General features: G+C 32.3%; 2 protein-coding genes and 1 long non-coding RNA gene across 4 annotated transcripts; 1 reads left to right on the top strand and 2 right to left on the bottom strand.

Annotated features, from left to right (window-relative positions):
• Window positions 1-3288: 3288 nt before the first annotated feature.
• On the bottom strand, window positions 3289-7330 carry LOC110693624 (serine/threonine-protein kinase HT1-like). Of its 2 annotated transcripts, none has more exons than XM_021870767.1 (4): window positions 7140-7330; window positions 5711-6480; window positions 4861-5316; window positions 3289-3843 (listed from the first exon to the last, which is right to left on the bottom strand). In XM_021870767.1, exons 2-4 carry the CDS (start codon window positions 6446-6448, stop codon window positions 3571-3573), a joined length of 1467 nt encoding a protein of 488 aa, XP_021726459.1. In that variant the 5' UTR covers window positions 6449-6480; window positions 7140-7330; the 3' UTR covers window positions 3289-3570. The 2 variants fall into 2 exon arrangements, with proteins under 2 accessions (XP_021726459.1, XP_021726458.1); XM_021870766.1 differs by having other exon boundaries at window positions 5711-6702; window positions 7140-7329.
• A 5461-nt stretch (window positions 7331-12791) lies between these two features.
• On the top strand, window positions 12792-14473 carry LOC110693766. The gene is made up of 2 exons (XR_002505665.1): window positions 12792-13286; window positions 14113-14473. It is a non-coding gene; the product is annotated as an uncharacterized LOC110693766 (long non-coding RNA).
• Window positions 14474-16662: 2189 nt separating this feature from the next.
• On the bottom strand, window positions 16663-20022 carry LOC110693623. Its single transcript, XM_021870765.1, has 3 exons — window positions 19598-20022; window positions 18834-19062; window positions 16663-17329 (listed from the first exon to the last, which is right to left on the bottom strand). Exons 1-3 carry the CDS (start codon window positions 19880-19882, stop codon window positions 16905-16907), a joined length of 939 nt encoding a protein of 312 aa, XP_021726457.1. The 5' UTR covers window positions 19883-20022; the 3' UTR covers window positions 16663-16904.
• Window positions 20023-20365: the final 343 nt, after the last annotated feature.

The raw sequence follows: 20365 nt of genomic DNA, 5'->3' as shown, positions 1-20365 counted from the left end.
AACTTATTGTGAATTGTGATTGTTAACCAAATTAGTTCACCCTTCTCTATGAAATCAACCCTCAATGCTCACTATTGTGTTAAAAGTAAAAACAAAGAAAGTTCTCATCTTCTTCAAGCCGTGACCTACATCTCTCCACCTCCTCTCTTCTCTTCCTCGCCCATCTTGCCACCACTATCAACGAAACCTCGTCATACAACTCATTTTTCACACCACTCTTGCCACCTCAAATATCAATAACTACGTCCCTATTACCTTCAAGGTGGAGAAAGCTAATACTCCTGTCCTCATGAAAAAAACTCTTCAAGATCACTGCAACAACGTAATGTCCCTCCCTCCGACAAAGAAAAGGCCAAAGATGGGGTTACGCACTACACTGGTACCCTGTATTTTCTGAAACCTCCAGAACACAAGGTGATCACACCAAAATTTATGTTCTTATTTACTACATTCGTTTCATATTTTTTGCAACTTTGGAGTATCCGAGTAATATGTGTGAGATATAAAATACTTAAAAGCAGCAAAAAATATGAAACCGATATAGTAGCCCACTACTATCAGCCAACTAAATGTGTGATTGCAAATTTATTGGACAAAAGTAGTCAGCAAAAGTGATCAGCTATCAAAAGGTCCATCATTAATTAGCATGACCTTTGCAAAATAAAGATCATCACTCATTAGTAAGACATTAACCCTACCATGGCTTCCATGGCATCTACTGTTTTGGTAAAACATATACAGTAAAAAAAAGAGACCAAAATCTTCCAGCTACTAATTATTAAAAGGTGTTTCCCAACAAGAAGGGAAATAAGGGTATAATCCCTTGATCCCTAAATTACTAACATATACCACCATGTACAGCCTGTTTGTAATGTGTCCGAAAATATATCACACCATTCAAATGTCAAAAGACAAAATCACACCACTCAGACAGAATATTGTTGAGACAATATGGCAAAACGTAAACAAATCGGCAGTGGTTTCTAGACACAGCCCAACCCCTTTCCAAATGGAGAGTTGAAGCTCTCGAATTCCAGATGCACTATGTGTCTACGCCCATAGAGGTGATCGCAATTTTCACAAATAGAGGGGCTTTCATGGGAAGATGTTTGTTCTTTGCCAAGCTGAAAATATATATCAGACGACTTACCTACATGCTCCACCTTCCTATAGTTACGAATCCACATTGCAGAAGCTCCATAGACTTGAAGATAGTCAAGGCAATAAAAGAAGCATATGATACCAGACATGTAAGGCATGCAGGGACAGGACGACCACTAATTACAGAGAACTTCTAGCAACTCTTCTTGGTTCTGTTAATTCGTAAAAAATAACATGAATATAATCAACGTTAACCTAGCAGCTCTTAATTAAATCTGTTAATTCGTATAAACAAAATGAATATTTGTTCTATCTTAATGAAAAATGATGCACACTGCAAGCAATTCCACAATGAGGCTACGACATGCCAGATTGTGGAGCAAATTATGGCCACATCTATGTCTATTTAGACAATGTTAGAAGAAGTGCTTCACATCAAGTTATCATAGCACAAACAGCAATATTACTAGGAAAACTGGACCAGCACAAATTGCTCTGTGCTCAGCATGTCAGCACTGCTCAACAAAGGCTAGCAGAACAGGGCAATATCAAAGCATATCAGACGCCAATAAAAATAAAACTAAAGCTTTACAGGAAATCCACAGCATTATTGTTCAGAACTGCAAGCAATACCATAACATTTAATCACTTGATATTTGCTAAAGCCTTGTATATATGAGATTACACCACCTACAGATAATTACATACTCCTCATGAAGACAGGCTCTAAAAGATGGATTTCAGTAATCCACTAGTCCCAAAAAATGCCAGGCTCCTAGAAGAGGACCAGCAAAGCATTTACAAATCAAAAGTAAAATGCTCAGCAGATGTCAACAAAACTATAGCAGGTGATACCCAAGACATGGAGAATAACTTTATTCTACATCCAACCCTTTGTATCTTCCTAGAAACCCAATAAAATAAATGAAATGTGTTAATACAGCCAAGGTATTATCAAAATTCAAGCTTACAAGCTATCTTAGCTGCCTCTAGGTTGACTCATCAAGGGAAATAAAATTAAAGCAAGACTCCAATTGAGCGTGTACTCAAGCACAGCTTGTAGCAGCTCACAAGTCTGGTTCACAGGTTATCTAACCACATATCCTCTCCACCCCCCCCCCCCTCTCTCTCTCTCTCTCTCTCTCTCTCTCTCTCTCTCACACACACACACACACACACACACACACCAACAAAACAATTAGGCAGGCAATTAGCCACGCGTCTAATCACCACCTCAGTAATGAACTGGATTTTGGCCAGAAAGTAACAAAAAAAGATGATGATGAATTGGATTGATAGTATGAGAATTACAGAAAAGGTTATAATATTCAAGCTTACAAAACACTTAATTTTCTCCCATATACAACTAAAATGAAATAAAACACTTGTTAATATTTCCATGCCTTCCTTTCACAGATCTCTTCTATATATAGAACTAACTATTTGCTTTCTCTCCAAGCTAAACAAATTATGCGAAGTTACCAATAACACCCCTCCCTATAGTTGACGCCTAACAACCCCCCCCCTCCCCTTCTCTTCTAAAAACAAACAGTTAACACTCATTCAATGAAGGATCATGCCCAATAAAGCACAAATCAAGACCTTATATGTATAAGAACTGACAATGAAAGAACTTGCAAAAGAATTTTAGGGCCACCATCCTTTTTTAGATCTCCCCTGAGTGAACTTGGGTGGACAGAGCAAAGTCCAGTAATGTCTGCAGGAGGAACAGGATAAGAGGACAAAATGAATAAATATCTTATTATCGACATGAAAAAAAAAAAAAAAAAACAGAGGCTTAGAAAGTAGGAGAATTCTATTTACACAAAAAGATCTCTTAAAGAAATAAAGTGAGAATTACCTGCTTTAGTTACACATGCACCTATGCAAGTGACTCTTTAAATGCGGGAGGCTGAAGCAACAAGCGTTCACTCATCAAGTGCTTTCAAATACAACTGTTTCTCCTCCAGTTACTTTCAGTGATAAATTTAGATTCAAGTTGAAAACAAGAACTCCATGTAACAAATATTAACCGCATGCGAACTTTTCAAATATACACACACACATCAGCTATTGAATAGCTTGAAACATAGCCCCTGTCAACAACTCTTCTAAGATCACAAAACTTTCATCAATCATGTTAGTAATAGCCAATAACAAATTAATCTCCAATGGAAAGCAAGTTAAGAAGAAAATATACTTCTATTTTTAAAGGCCATCCGAAATTATGCCCCACAAAAACTAATGATGTTGCAATCAAAACCAACCACCTCTTTTTCAATATTTAAATGTATATTGCTGTGCATGTACTCATGTAGTGTGTAAAAGAAGCGTTCAAACTCAGAGCATGCCACTATTCACTCCACTTGCATTGATGTGAAATAGTAATACAACCAACAAAGACTAAAAATAAGCCTATTAATTACAAGGTAATCTGATTGAACTACAAAAGCAAGGCCATAAGGAGAATCAGTTGAACTTAGGTTTAGGCATTGACTTGGAATGAGGATGAGGGGGACCAAGCTTTTGTATCCAATGAAGAAATCCCTTCCTATGATCTTGAAAAATAGAATTCTGTACCGAATTCAAGGTCCCATCATGGGCAAGTGAAGATTCAAACTGTTCAAGAACTTTCACGACCTGCCAAAACTCAGGCCTCTTCTCTGGCTGTGCAGACCAGCATTGTTCAATCAAAGCTCTCATGGCAGGAGGACAGCTCTTTGGGAAAGCAGGCCGCAAATTCTGCAATCTCGGATGGTTTCGGGTCAGATATTAGCTAATTTTGCATCTTATTTACAAGATTTAAAAAGGAAGACACTGACAACAGTTCTAAAAGACTAATCTGCAAACTTGTAGCTAAATATCAACATCAAATGATTTCATTACAACAGACAACAATACTATCCTCAATTCCTCAGTCCGAGGTATGAGATAGCTTCGAATTTTGGAAAAACACCAAGTCACTAAGATTGCTTGCCTCCTTAATCAAGTATGTGATACAAAATTGGAAAGAGGAAAAAAAAATTATATTTGTACAGCTTGCAGCCTAGTTATATTACACTTAACAAAATCATTTGAGAGTAGAGACTTGTAACAAGTGTAAGCTAGTACATTCGAATTACAACGAAACCACTTAAAATTGAATTTCAACAGGGGATAATAGGTTAACCTAAACTTAAGAAAAATCAATTTTAAAGCATAATCTCAAACTAGTAATCAGCCCAGGTGATGCTCTACAGCTCTAGGCCAATGCAGATAATATGAGGTCAATATTGTTAAATTGATGTAATTGTTGACAAGAAATGAAATTTAATATATAAGAGAATACACATTAAAAAATAATTATTTGCATAAAAGTTAAACATTGTTTAGACGATTTTTCTTTTTCTACTTTGAAAAGTTTCTCTCGTCTTTAGGTACAAGATATTAGAGTTTAAGGTGGCTTAATAAACATAAATTTGTTGTAAATTAGATGGTAAGTTCTTCACCCCTCTAAACAAAGCTTACGATTCTTATCTTATTAGACACATTTTTTAACTGAAAAGGGATAATATTTGAAATTGAAGCCGACTAAGAATGACACGTGGCATGGTAGCGTATCTTATCATTAACATTTAATATTAATTGTAAATAAGTGCAAAATAGGCAAGTTGGATCCATCCAAAGGAAATTCCCACATAATAGAGACATGCAACTTAATATACAAGCAAACACATACTAGCAAAACCACTGACTAGTAAGTAGTAACCACAAACAAACCTTATTAACAACAGCATAAGCGGCCTGGATAGGGGTCATGTCCTCATAAGGAATATTTCCTGATACCATTTCCCATAACATGAGTCCAAAGCTGTATACATCGACTTTCCTTCCGTAAGGTTTATGCCTAATCATCTCAGGAGCCATCCAGCGATATGTTCCAGGATCATCAGCGAAAGGATCACAATGTACTTCCTCACAAGCAATCCCAAAATCAGCAATTTTCATGCGAAAAGATTGATCAATCAATACATTTTCAGGTTTGAGATCCCGATGAATGACGCCTTGTGAGTGCACATAATCCATTCCACGAGCAATATTGAGTGCTACAGGGATTAATTTCTGTAAAGGAAGTGTTTCATTTTCAAGCTTGTGTAAATATGACCTCAAAGAACCCTCTGACAAGTATTCGGCAACGATGCAGAATACGGGTGGTTGCCTACATGCTGCCACAAACTGGTACAAACAAAATTGTAGATGATAATAAATTAATGATTCATTATATAAGGAAGCCCAATTATTGTCATCACCACATTCAGTATGAGATATAGTAAATGGTTTGCAACTACATACAATTTAACAACAAAATCCTAATATCACTTCCAAAAAAAAGATTAATACTTCGTATCCTGGATGATACCGGCAGTGAATGATGAAAAGATTGAAAACACCCTCATGAACACATATATATACCTAATATAATACTACGAAGTTCAATTCTAAATTAAAAGCAGGAAGAATCAGCTGCAAATAATGGAAAATATGCAACAAAGACCATGGATACAGGATACCTTAAATAAAAAGAAACCCCATAGCTTACAAAGAGACAAATGGAGCAAAGCAAGTTTACCTTAATTACATTAGGATGGTGGAGGCGTGATAGAAGAGAAACTTCTCTATTAAACTGCTTCTCTAATCGAGAAGCCAAGTTTCCATTTTCGTCATCATCAGGTACTCTAATAATTTTCACAGCAACAGGTTCATCCTTGTATATTCCATGGTAAAGCCGACTATGAGCTCCATGAGCAAACCTAAGCCCAAGAAATAATTGTGAAAGATCGACCATGTAATCATCAGCAGCTTCTACAGATGTAACTTTTCCCCCTCCATGATCAAAGTACTTTGCCCAACCAGAATCCTTCTTCTGCTTCAATCTACCAAAACTTTTCATAGGAGAAAAACTCCTCAATGGACTAGTATTCCTCCCATTGGATTTCCTGCCGTCTGGAGAATCAAAACTAAAAGAAAAATCAATTGTTTTCTTATCAGACTCCTTCCTTCTCGGAAGAGGAGTAGACGATCTCTTTTTCTCCAACCGAGCTTCCTTAAATGTATCAGAAACAATAGTTTCCGGCAGAGGTGATACAGATCTTTGCTTATTTGTCAACGGATTCTTTTGAATCTGAGGCTGATAAGGCTCTCCAACCTTGCGTACAGGGGCGGTATCAGGCACCTTAGGCTTAAATTTCGGGATTTCAACTGTACGAAATCTTAATGGAACGGAGGCCAATTTAGATGAATCAAGTCGATGACACACGGTGTGCGAATACTTCGCTCTCCTAATCCAGGAAGAAGACTCTTCATCCATTTGGCCTCCCACAAAATCAAAACCCTTAAAAACTACAAAATGTGATGATCAATAATCTACTTGCACCCAAATATACAAACTCCTCCATCAAAACATTAACCCCAAACTATCAACACCGGAACCCGAAACCACATCCATCAACCTAATTACACTATGTATTTACAAACCACAATAGAGCTTCAAGCCCAGAATTTCTGAATACCCAGAAACCAACTAATCTTCGAAAATCGAATCGAATTTCAGAAATCTTAAGCCTACGATTATTGACAAGAAACAATTTATCACCCACAAAAAGAAAATAACTTTCACAAAGAAAAATCAAAAGTAAAAGTCAAATAACACCATTCCTACAATCCCTTTAAAATCCCAACTCAGATAAGATGCATAAACAATTCAATTAAAACCCAGAAAACGACAGCTATAGACGACTAAATTAGCAATCAAACAAACAAAGAAAGACATAATTAAGATAAATTATCAAAAATCATAAACAACCCAAAAAAAATAAACAATAAAAAATGGCAAATTATTGCGAGAAATCAATGAAGAATAGCATCATCAACAACAACAACAAATAATGTATTATTAATATCAAAAATAAGAAAGACCCAGAAACCATAAATGAGATTAAGAAAAAAATATTAGCAAAAATGAATCAAAAATAAAATATGAATCAAAAGGAATTACATACCAGAAGGGTAGTTAGGAGAAAGTCAAAAGCATAATGTTTTAGAAGTTTGAAAATTTTCTCTCTCCTCTTCAAACAATAATTAGAGAGGATGAAGGACAGGATCTATCATTTGAGGGGCATAGCAAGGAGAATGAAGGAGAAATTAATCTCCCAAAATTCTGAAAAGTATGAGCAAGGTGTCCTTAAAGCTTTATATAACTTTTTTAAATAAATAAAAAGTGTCCTTTATTAGTATACGAATTGTATACGATGCTAAGGAAAGCGACAAATGTCAATATTGAAGTACAGTACTCCATATTTGATTTTTTTTTTTTTTTTCCTCAAATTTGGTAAGAAGAAGAAATACAGACCGTAGATGTGGAAAAATTTGGTCAATGGTAGATTCGTAGAAGTCAACAATAATAATTCGGCCTAAGATTAGAGTTGTCAATTCGGATAAACGGGTCGAGTTTGAGTCGGGTTAGTCTGTATCGGGTCATCTCGGGTCGGGTCAATACGAGTTAATGTCATAACATATGCGGGTTGGGTTCGGGTTGGGTCATTCTTGAGTCGGGTCACGTCGGGTCATACATATTATCGGGTTTGGGTCGGGTTACATTCGGGTCGGGTGAAAAATAGGTCGGGTTAAATTCGGGTCTTTACGGGTTTAAACGAGTTAGGGTCGTTCTCGGGTTTGGTTCAAGTCAATTATTTACGGGTTATAATCAGTTAGGGTCGTTCTCGGGTTCGAGTCGGGTTCGATTCAAGTCAATAATTTACGGAAAACATGTTTCGTCCCTAAAAACATGTTGTGAAACTAACCTCTTAAAATTGAAAGTGAAATATTGAAGGAATAAAGTTAGGATTCAATTTACGTTCCAATACCAACATGAGATAACGACCTATACATATTGATTCAATAACAAGTCGGGTTGAATTTGGGTCGGGTCAATAACAAGTCGGGTTGATTCGAGTCGGGTTTGTAACAGGTCGGGTTGAAATTCGAGTCGGGTTTGTAGCAAGTCGGGTTAAATTCAGGTCGGGTTGAATTCGGGTCGGGTTAGGAACAAATCGGGTTGAATTCGGGGGTTAAACGGGTTTGGGTCAATTTCAGGTTCAGGTCGGGTTTGGTTCAGGTCAATAATTTACGGGTTACATTCGGGTCGGGTCGTCTCTAGGTCGGTTAATGTTCGGGTTTGGGTCTCAAATAATCGGGTCAACTCGGGTCTAGGGTCGGGTTCGGGTCGGGTTCAGGTCATCATTTTTTCGGGTTCAGACAGGTCGGTTAATAGGTCGGGTTAGGGTTGGTATTTCGGGTCGGATCAGTTTTTGACAGCTCTACCTAAGATAGTAGCTTACAACATTTTATTTTAATTAAAACCAATTGGCAATAGTATGATTTACTCCTCTACCTTATAGATCAATAATCCTTATAGGTAGCAATTAAATACTCAGTTTAGAAGAGATCCACAACCTGGCTGTGATACCATGTTCAATTTCGAAACAATATGAAATGGGCTTGGCAAACCGAACAAGGAGGAGCAGAGTTTGGTCCACAAACAAGGTTTAGAAGCTTCTATACTAAAACCAATTGGCAATAGTAGGAGGACTAGGAGCTACTCTTCTACTTTATAAAGTGAAACCATTTCTCCTCTTCCTCTAATGTGGGACACTCACAAGTGGGCAACAATGGGTTTCAACATTAAATCCAATTTTATATGTTCATCTTTGTCAATGACACGAGTATCCAATTTTATATGTTCCTCTTCCTAAGTTAATGGGTACGTGATCAAGTGTCCGACTCGAGTGTTTTGTGAGAAAAATTCATGATTTTGAACTGAAAAAAGTGTCCACGTGTCGTAGAAGTTATAACTCATGTCTGAATATTAAAGACCCGACACAACTAGTTGAGATGAAATAAAGACTTTGAGTAACTTAAAATTTCATAATGTCATAGAATAAGGACAATGGAGTATAAACTCATTTAATTCTTTTATTTTATTTTATTTATTGTTACACTAAGTGGAAGTAAAATTTTTGGAAGTTGTTTGATAAAACATATAAAACTTATTTATTGAATATTTATTCACCTAATCCACCATTAACTTAGTTGATTACCTCATGCTCCATAGATAAGCTAAGTAGAAGTTTCCTAAGAAAGTTGTTAAATGATCTTTACAAATTTATAAAGTGTACACATTATATGTGAAATTAAACACTTTCTTATTAATTAATTGGCTCAACTTTTATTATTTTGGTCAATTAGTATGATAGAAATTCCATTAAATAAGACTTGACTCGCTTGATAAAAAATTTACCCTTGGATTTAATTATTATTCCATTGTAAGGGTACTTAAAGCTTTAAAGCTAAGGTTGGATTCTCTCCTACCTAAGCTCTTCTCTTTACATCCCAACACCTAGTCCATAAATACGAATGTGGGGCCGGTGTGTCAAATAATGATATAATATTCGATTGCATGGTAAAACTGTAAAATGAAGGTGATATTATAATACCAATTTTTATAATTTTATATTAATATATAATTACATACATAAATAATCTAAATTGTAAAATAGCTAACAAGTTAATCAAAATGACACTCTCTACTTAGGAGACCTACTATCCAAGTTCCTTCGCCCTATTGTCATCCCTCGTATACGAGCCTGACTCACTATTATTAGAGCACTCTCATTCATGGGCAAAAAATGCTCATGAGGAGAATTTAATGGTAAAAATGCTAAAAATGTTATCCCACTCATGAGCAAAAAAAAATATGTCCATGGGGAGATTATCAAATGCCCATAGGAATGGCAAAAATAAATTGCTACAGTACCTATGGGTCTATGAGTGTTTGTGAGAGAAAATATAGGAGAGATGATGGTTTGGTTTTTTTTTTTTTGTTTAGCCCATGAGTGTGGGAAGAGTTCTTAAATAAAATGTCCATAAGAAAAAAATGGAAAAGAGAAGTGAATAAGTGAGTAGAGAGAAAGTGGCATTTTTATTTTTTGTCCACGAGTGAGAGTGGTTTGAGAGGGAAAAAAAAGGGGAAAGTAGAATGCATGTCACAAAATAAAACGGGAATATAAAGGAATATCCAATTGTAAGCATCAAAATGATGAAATATTTGAAGAAAAAGTAGAATAAGGGTCCCCCACGAAAATAGGGGGGGCTGAGCCTAATAAACATGAAGTCAGGAGAAAAAGACGCTTAAATTGCGTATTATCTAATTCCTCTGGTAAGGCGCAAATATGCTTCCAAATTCCGTGAATGATAGATTAAGATTGCGTCTTTGTCATGGAATGAACAAATCAAATGTATGTAATTATGATTGCTTTAATAAATATCTAAATGTTGTTGAAACAGTTAAACTTTTATGTCTTTGGATACTATAGATTACGAAGTATTTATTGCTCTCAAACCCCGCCATATACAAAGTATATTAATAAGCGTTTAAATAAAGTTTTTATATAATGTGATGCATTATAGTCTCAGGTCATGTTCTTTTGAGCTTCTGGGCAGAGTAGAGCAGATTTCAGTAGAGTAAAGCAGAGCAGAACAGTTTTCAGCAGAGCAGATTTCAGCAGAGCAGAGCCGAGCATAACAGATTTCATTATTATTATTATTATTTATTATTATTATTATTAAATATTAAATATTAATTATTATTTTTATTAATTATTAATAATTTAATATTATTATTATTAAATATTTATAATTAATTATTATTATTTTTATTTTTATAAAATATCAATAATTAATTATTGTTATTATTATTATTATTAAGTATTAATTATTATTGTTATTAAATATTAATTATTTATTATTATTAAATATTAATTATTTATTATTATTCTTATTAAATATTAATTATTACTATTAAATCTTAAATGTTAATTATTATTATTATTAAATATTAATTATTATTATAATAATTCAATATTAAGTATTAATTTTAAGCATAGCAGAGCAGGGCAGGGCAGAGCAGATTTCAGCAAAGCAGAGCAAAGCAAAGCAGATTTCAGCAGAGCAGAGCAGAGCAAAACAGCTCTAAAAAACGGGGCCTTAACCTTTTATGTCATATACAGTTTTAAATTTTTAAAAATGTAAATATAAGTTATACAAGAACTTGACATGCAACCTCAAAATATCACACTCAATTTTTATTACTAAGCTATATCACATTTCATGTTTACTTTTGAAAACAATGTATTAAATGTGCAATATTTATACTCCATTAGAGCATTGTTTAGGCGCAAGTATTTTTTTTTTAAAAAAAAAAATCAATAATTGTTTGTGATGAGACAATCATGTCCGGACAAATAAAACTTCTTAAAGACGAATAGAGTAATATAAAATTTTTTTTCCCTAATAACTTAGCATTCATATAAACTTGACAAAACTCTTCTGATTTTACTGAAAAACCCACTAGCATCATATGTCTTTCATTTTTTTAAATGAATTGTGTATTAACAACATTTTAACAATAAATTTGTTTTAAATGATTAGTGAAAATATGTGATCAAGAACTCCGTAGCATAGAAATAGTGCAGACTTATAAGCAATTTAAATTAACCAAGGAAGTATAAAGTATTAAGTGATAAATGATGATTTAAAATGAAATGAGCCTAAGAATTTTCTTGTTTTATGTTTTATTATGCTAAAGCAATTTATTATAAAGGTATAAATTATTGCTTGAACCCGTGATTTCTTTACACTTGGTTATGTTTGAGAGAAATTTAGCATCTAACCGATAATTATTATCTGAACATGCCAAAACGTAAAAGTAAGAATGTAATTGATCTATTGGTTCAAGTATGTTCTAGAATTTTTATTTTATTTTTTTGCTTTCGGGATATTTTTAAATTCTTTTTTTGCAACTTTAATGATTTTCATATGAATCATTTCAACTATAAAAATGGTGGAGGTTTTCGATTGATCTTTTATTAAAAGTATGTTCTTTCGTTTCAAAAAAAAAAAAGTATGTTCTTTATTATAACTCCGTATTTGGTTCTACTCATTTATTATTTTTATACGTTATTTAAAGTTCTATTAACTTTAACTTTATTTATTCTATAACAATTTTTATTTACTTTTTTTTTTTTAATTTTTTTTAATAATCCACGGCTCATGAAAAATGAAGGGAATATTACTAATCTACTAACCATGGAGTACTCCCTTCTTATTTTTAAGTGTCCTTATTTGATTTTGGCACTATTTAATACACCATCTTGACCAATATTTATGTGTAATACATCTTCCACTCTAAATCAGATAACACATTTTGATTATCGACACTATTCATTAACTTTGCTTTGACTAATATTTGTGATTTTTAGGTATAAAAAAAAATAGTCAATGGGTATTTAATTAAAATTCAATTTTTAGTATTTTTTACAATAATATAATTAAAGATATATTCGATTAAATTTTTGCATTGACAAACGTGAGATAAGAAATGTGTCATCTAATTTTGAACGAAAGAGATATGTTTCATACGTAAGATCAATCATAATCCTCACATGGGTATTATCCCAATATATATTTCGAATAACAATTATTTTTATAATTCATACTTTACATAGTGTTAATTAAAGATATTATTAATTAAAGTGTATCGTCATCAAATATGTTGATCAAACTGGTACAATTGAAAAAAATAAATAGAGGGAACATCTTAAATTCTTAAGGAGTACGAGTATTTCAATTACGTAGTATTATAATCAACAAGATGTCTAGATTTTAATCTGAAAATTATACCCTACATCCTAGTGTAGGATGGTCTACCTACACCCCCTGATGCTAGCCGTTTTGTAGCTTGCGGGGAGTACTCACGAGCTACTTCATGCTTCAATTCTTTCTTTTTTTTTTAATTTTTTTTTAATTCTTTGTTTCTTATTATTCAAGCTATGTATATAAATGATTTTAAACCCAATATTTTCTCTCTCCTCAATTGATCAATTTCCATTTTTCTACCTACATTCTCTCTGGTTAATTCATCTTCTTCATTTGATTTTATACTAATTTTGCAGTTTATTTTTCCTACGATTTTGATAATTGTTGTTGATCATCAATGGCTGATTCTTCCTCTGCTAATTTCGATCGTGATTACGAAAGTGTGTTTTCGTCTTCTAGAGTTCGATTGATTGATTCGTTTGTTCATCAACAATGTGAGTAATTACAATCATAATTTTGTAATTTTTATCATCAATACATTGTTGTGTTATAATGCTCTGTTTATTTCAACTTAATTTATGTATTATTATTCTTTTCGTTGCTTCAATTTTCAAAATTTGATTATGATTATGATGAACGTTTTTGGATTGTTCATACTTTGTTATGAATATTTCGCTGCTTCAATTTATTTCATTGCTCTATGTTTGAAAATTGCGTGATTTTGTTTGTATGCTTTTAATTTTTTTTATTTTTTTGGATCATTTTTATATTTTAAATTAATCAATTATGTGTTATCATTTGTACTTCTTAATTTTTTTATGTCATATATGATTATTTGTTTTTTACCATTTTTTCTTGATAATATTATGTGTCAAAATTTTCCATATTGATCATGTGCAATTTTGCTATTGAACATTGTATTTGTTAATTATTGTTCATTTTTGAAACTTGTTATGTTCATCTATAATTGTATATTAAAACTTTGTGCAGTGAGAAAAAAAACTGACATTTCATATCTTGCTAAGGTTTTGATCTTATCTGTTTATTTAAGTGTTTGAAATTGAACATTTATATATTTTAATATAATCATTTAACTTTTATTTGGAGGCGAAGGATTTAGTGTTTAAAGGATTTAATATGATCATTTTTTGAAACTTGTTATGTTCATTTATAATTGTATATTAAAACTTTGTGCAATGGGAAAAAAAGCTGATATTTCATATCTTGCTAAAGTTTTGTTTTTCTTATCTGTTTATTTAAGTGTTTGTAATTGAACATTTATATATATTTTTTAATATGATCATTTAATTTGTTTTGCAGTCGAAGGATTTAAATATTCCTATAAATAAAAGTGTTGCTGGTGTTTCTGCTGCTCAAGCTCAATGTAATGTTCCTATAAATAAAGGTGGTGCTGGTGTTAAAAATGATGCTCAAGTTAATCCAAGAGTACTGGTGCGTCTACAAAATCTCAAACTAGATATTTTGTTCCACCCGTAGTTCTTGGCATTGTTCCAACTTCAACTCAGGATTGTTCAAACTTCAATCCAGAAATGTTTAAACCCCATTCCAGAAATGTTCAATCGACAAATGTTTAAGTTATTCCTCCCACGGTTCCAATAAATGATCAAGGTGCTCTTGTTCAAAGTTCTTCAAGTGTTAAAGACATAAGAATTTGTTTCTATATAGTACCTTTTTTAGTATATTGTTTTTTTAAAATTCAACATATGTAAATGATTATTTATCAATTTGAAAATGAACAAAAGTAAAGAACCAACAACCAATTCATAAAACCTGAAAATTATATATATTTTTTTTCATACAAATAAAGATTAAAATGAAATATCAATTACAATAATTTTTTTAACAAATAAAATCTATAAGTCTATTTTCCTCCAAAAAAAATCATCTATAAAACTATATATAAGATATGATCATATACACATTCATTAATGAACATATACACTTTCATAAATGAACATATAACATGTACTATTCATTTGCAAACTTCCTTGCTTATCTTCTATTTAACCTATATTTAGTGTTTTTCTTCAAATAACATCAGTTCCGCATCCTTGCTTCCTAATTTGGTCCACCTGTTGAACAAAATGAATTAACAAATGTTAATTATTATATACACTACTTTATAAATGAACAATATATCTTACATTATTGAACATTTATCACTTTTACACTATTTGGTTTCAAATCACAAATCTAACTCTCATTAAGTTTAGTAGTGAATGTTTCTATATGCTTCATAATGTATACTCCGCAGTTTGTATAATCAGCGTTGTTAAACCATTTTATCTTCTCCAAAACAACTACATATTCTTCAATTCCATGTGCAAATTTATATCAAATGTGTAACTTTAGACATCACTATAATATAGCTAGATTGGTTGTAAGATATTAGTTTTAATGCATACAAATTAACATTATCAATATTATACATGAGCATAATGTATAAAAGAAATGAACATTCGTTATTTAGGCATATAAATATATATGTAAACTGAAATGAACCAATATTAACATATATTTTAAAATGAACATTACTTTATATGTAAATGAACATTATGAATTTCATAAATGATCAAAAGATTTGATAGAATAAATAAGTCAGTTTCTCAACTCAAATGAATGATTATTTATGCATTTCATAAATGTGCATAACACATCATAAAAATGAACATTATTTATTTAGGCATATAAAGTCAAATATAAACTCAAATAAATTCAAATATACAAATGAACATTTATAATTCTATATATGTTCATATATTAACTCGGAATCGTAGAAATGTTAACATCTATACCATAAGACTTTTTAATATCTTTTAAAAGTTCTAGATCTACAACTTGAGACTTTTGTTCGCTGTTTTCTTTAAAATTTTCTATTCTTGTTTAAATAGGTTTTTGAAATAATACTTACGTTTCTTCAGACTATGCCTTGTTGTGTTCAACGAACAGGATTCTTCTCTGAATCATCATTCTCTTTATCTCTCTACTTCGAAATATATTTTTCGGTTCTGTAAAAAAAAAAAAAAACACAAAACATAGTAGATTTTAATGATTTTTGCATAAAATAGTTCTAATCAAGTTAGATTATGTTTCTGAACATGTAATTTGAAAATGAAATACGTAGTAGAAAAAATAGGTTCATACAAATTTTTTTAGTAAAATTACTTACTCTTTCTGTGAATGTTGTTGCGATTGTTGAATTTCTTCGCAAATGTAGACATTTGAAGGAATTTAGCAATATTTTGAAGCAATTTCGTAGTATTTTGAAGCAATTTCGTAGTATTTTGAAGCAATTTTGGTTCATATTTTCTGGTTTTGATGAGAGAGAAAGTCTAGAGAAATGAAGAAGAAGGTTTTAGAGAGAATGGTGGGTAGTTACAGTAGGTTAGTGGGTTATAGGATGTGGGTAACATGATAAACACATCGTTTAGAGGGGGGTGTAGGACCTGTAGGTATCCCTACCTACACTAGGGTCTAGTGTATACCAATTAATTTTAATCTAAGTCAGGCCCAATTTATTCCGGACTAGGCCATCAAATATAATTAGTTTTGAAAGAAGTAGTTGGGCCTTGCTGTATTAGATTATTCCCGCCCAACTTAATTTACGGGTTCAAACCTCAGATTTCCCGCTAAAGATGGGCCGAGAGGCCCAAGATTCCTATTTCAGGCCAGTTGTGCACAACTATGGATTGCTGTTGCCCCTTTCTTATTTGTCTCTTGGAACTTTGGAAGTCATCAACTATGGGAGGATCCACAGCCAAAATTAAAATGTCAAAACGATTTTGGTGAGAATCAACCGTATAATAGCAATTGGAAATCAAAATAGTTAAAATCTTAATTATGTAGCAATTGAATCGAAGTCTATTACATATAAACTTCAAATAACAAGAGGAAGTACTCGTATTAAATTTCGGCTTTTCAATAAGCCAAATTTGGCAATCTAAAGTCACAACTACCATACACACTCCTACCTACTTTACTAGTAATACATTCCGCAATTCCTATACACTCTTCAAGACTAAAAAGAAACGATCATTGATTACATACAACGCAAAATAAAATGACGATAACCCGCAAAATGGAGGAAATTGTTACACAACTGCAACTGGTTTCCTATGCATATCCATCAATGCTATAGTTAGCATAGAAGCTGCCCGTGGAGGCTTGCTAATTTGACTCGAATTAACGCGATTTGCTGGTGCATTAACCTCCTCTTTTCTCTCATAAGGAGTGCTAAACCACTTTGCTTGCTTGTATTTTTGCTTCCTCCATGGTCCCATGTGCATTTTCTTATCCTTCATGCACTTCTTGGCTGCGGCACACAATACCTTGATCAAGGCCTTTAGTCGTTCGGCTTTCCCTACAAAGACCTCGGGCAAGCGACTGACTAATCGGTTGTAATCGTCGCTTGCTCTTGCAATCTCAAAGTCCGCTCTGAAACTTAATTCGATTATCACCCTTACTTCTCCCCTTTTCGAGCTTGAATTATCAACTACATCAATGAATGTGTGCTCACCTGTAGAAGAAATGTGTAAACATTTAGCACAAACATTCCAATTAATTGTGCTAAAACAAAAATAACTCGAGCTCTAACATGTCACTTAGAGGTCAAGATGTAAACGATACACATACAACCCTTAGAGCCATATATAAGAACCAAAAGTGAAGTATTAACTTAATCAATTATCCGTATTAATTACATTGATCAACTCATAATTCAGTACTCATTCCTAATCCTATTATAATATAAAGAATGTATTAAATGGCTGTATACAGTTATACAACCCTGCACAAAGCCCCTTTATTTTCGATTGGTTTGTCTATGTTGCTACTCTCAATTTTGATGGTATTTTCGTCTTTGTCTTAGTATATTTGGAGTTATAATGCTACATCTTGTGTCTAAGAAAATTCAAAGTATTGATGAATAGTCAATTCAATCCCACTTAAGTAAGGCTGGCTGGATCTAGATCCTAGTAAATAAAGATCTAATTGTAGAGTAACCAACAAACAACTTGCATTATCGCCCCTTATATGAGAAACAGATTCCTTTCTACAAATTGATGGATATAGTAAAGACAAAGGGAAATTAAAAAAAAAAAAGAGGAATAAAAATTTCATAGTGAGGTTAGTCAATTTCGCCTACAAAAATTAATACTTTTAATAACGCCAACAATTAGAGGTAGGTGGTTAAGAAAACTTTTACCAACTACGAAGTACAGAGTATAATAGTGTATAATTTCTAGAGGATTTTATTAAGGAATTTAAATCAAAGAAGTAAATTTGTCGAATTCAACTAGAAAAAAAAGAAGTTAAATTATCGGACTTTTAGATTTCAGACTTTCAGTTATAAACTTTTGTGGTACTTTATTTTTACTAAATAAATACGAGTACTAGATGTTTCCAAATACTCGTTACATGTACATATCATTGAATGAGATCTATACCAACTTTCAAATTAGTCCACCATATAAATAAGATTAAAAAATTACAAACAAGAAAAGGTATAAAGAAATTAAAGGTAGGCAGACCCGTAAAATTGGATCCAAAACTTGCTCAAAATACTTATCAAATGACACAGATCCAGCACATACATCTAACTATATTGAATACTTTAGAAAATCTTCCAATATTAGTTTTGACACTTTTGACCATTTATGCATTGATTGACCAGTGTAAAATAAGCAATTTGGTAACTATGAAAATATTACTGTAATAATTTTATAATTGATTTTGCAACTTTAAAATATTTTATATGTTACAAATTATAACCAGAGTTATAACTAATATATATTTAACGGAGCTAATATTTTAATATTATTTAGAAATAGAATATATTGACAATTATACATATTTTTATACGAGTAGTCGAGTAGATAACTATCAACATTAAATTGGTACGAGTTAAAATTACTCCAACCTGACTATTAATTACGGATAGATAATATTATAAATGAAAATAATTTTCAAGAACGGAGATAATATTATTTTACAATAAGAATATGAACAATTCGAATTTATACCTGCAGGGATTTCTGGTGTACTTCTCCATTTAGTCCGGCAAATCGCGCTACTGTATCCGGCATTTCGAAGCCGGCTAGAGACCTCTCTTATCAAACAACTTCGGCAATTGTTTCCCGCCACTGCTTTGCCGCATTTACAATAATGCCCTTCACCTTGCAACTCTTTCAATGCCTCTTTCGTCACATTTCTAATACCCGTTTCTAGAGATGTCGTCCGGCACAATGTTGCCTGTAATTTATTAATAAATTAGTTTGAGACAATCTCATTCAAAAGTTCATATTTTATTTCATAGTCGAATTTTCTTTTTAAGAGGAATCCTCACATATACAGAGTAATATAATTTCGTACTAAAAAATAATTTGATTTAAAAATTATAAACTCAAAGTGACCTCATTTAGAACGATTTACCATAGTAATGTAATGAGAAAAAAACAAAAAATTGCAAAAAACATTTTAAAGTCGTACGAAACTTAATTCAACCAACTCTATTTTATATTTCTAGCTTAATACTACCTCCGTTAACTATTATTTGCAACAAAGGAATATTTTATATCTCACAAATAATACTCCTTTATTGCAAAAAATTAGTTAACAGAGGTAGTATTTTTGCAGGAGTGTTTTGAAATTTCCCTATAAAATTTTAAAAAAAATACATTTCTAGGAGAAAACCCCATGAAATTAATTATATGAATGATTAATTATCATATAACCAACCCAAAAAATTTAGCTAATTAAAATAGAACTCAAAAAGATAAAACTATACCTGCAAAAGATTATGCTGATTTTCCCAAAAAGTCTTATTTTCTTCAAAACTATTACCCGAATTCTCCCCTTCTTCCTCATCATCAAATATAGCATCACCCTCTTGATGATACCCTTCGTTACTCGTCGTGCTCTCAATAGACCCCTCCAAAAACCCGAACACCGAATCGGACGAGCTAACCGCTAGCTCGTCGTAATACTCCACTTTCTCGTCGCCCATCGAAGTATCGTAAGCCAATACCCGGCGACCCGCCGGGAACCTCCCCGGCGCTCCGGTGATAGTCATATATAACAATATCACACGTGTTATAGGTTGTAGGACAAGAAAGAAAGGGAAGGATATTCTAGTAGTAGGTTTATTTTTGTTACCACAAAAATTGATGGTATTTGTTGTTTTATGTGAATTTTAAGGGGTTGGTTTTATAGTTATATATATAAGGCGAATGAGGTTTAGAATTGGGTCCCACTAATTTGGATCAACATGGGACCATCGAGTCGCCGCGCATATGGTGAACTAGGAGTACACAGCTAAGTTCCACGTCAGATTGTTACTATTGTTTGTTCAATAATTTTATCAAAATTTTAATTTAAGTTACCTTTAGCTTGTTATTTTTGGTTGTGATACCTTTTTTTTTTTTTTTTTTTTTTTTTTTTTTTTTTTTTTTTTTTTTTGAAAGAGGTTGTGAATTTGTGATACTTTTTGGATATACTTCATACTTGTATAATATGCTCGAATATTCTCAGTTTTTCTTTGGTTTATCCTCTTTTA

This window comes from Chenopodium quinoa, unplaced genomic scaffold, assembly GCF_001683475.1.
Source record: "Chenopodium quinoa cultivar QQ74 unplaced genomic scaffold, ASM168347v1, whole genome shotgun sequence".
Lineage (NCBI taxonomy): Eukaryota > Viridiplantae > Streptophyta > Magnoliopsida > Caryophyllales > Amaranthaceae > Chenopodium > Chenopodium quinoa.
This window is presented reverse-complemented; position numbering and strand designations above follow the sequence as displayed.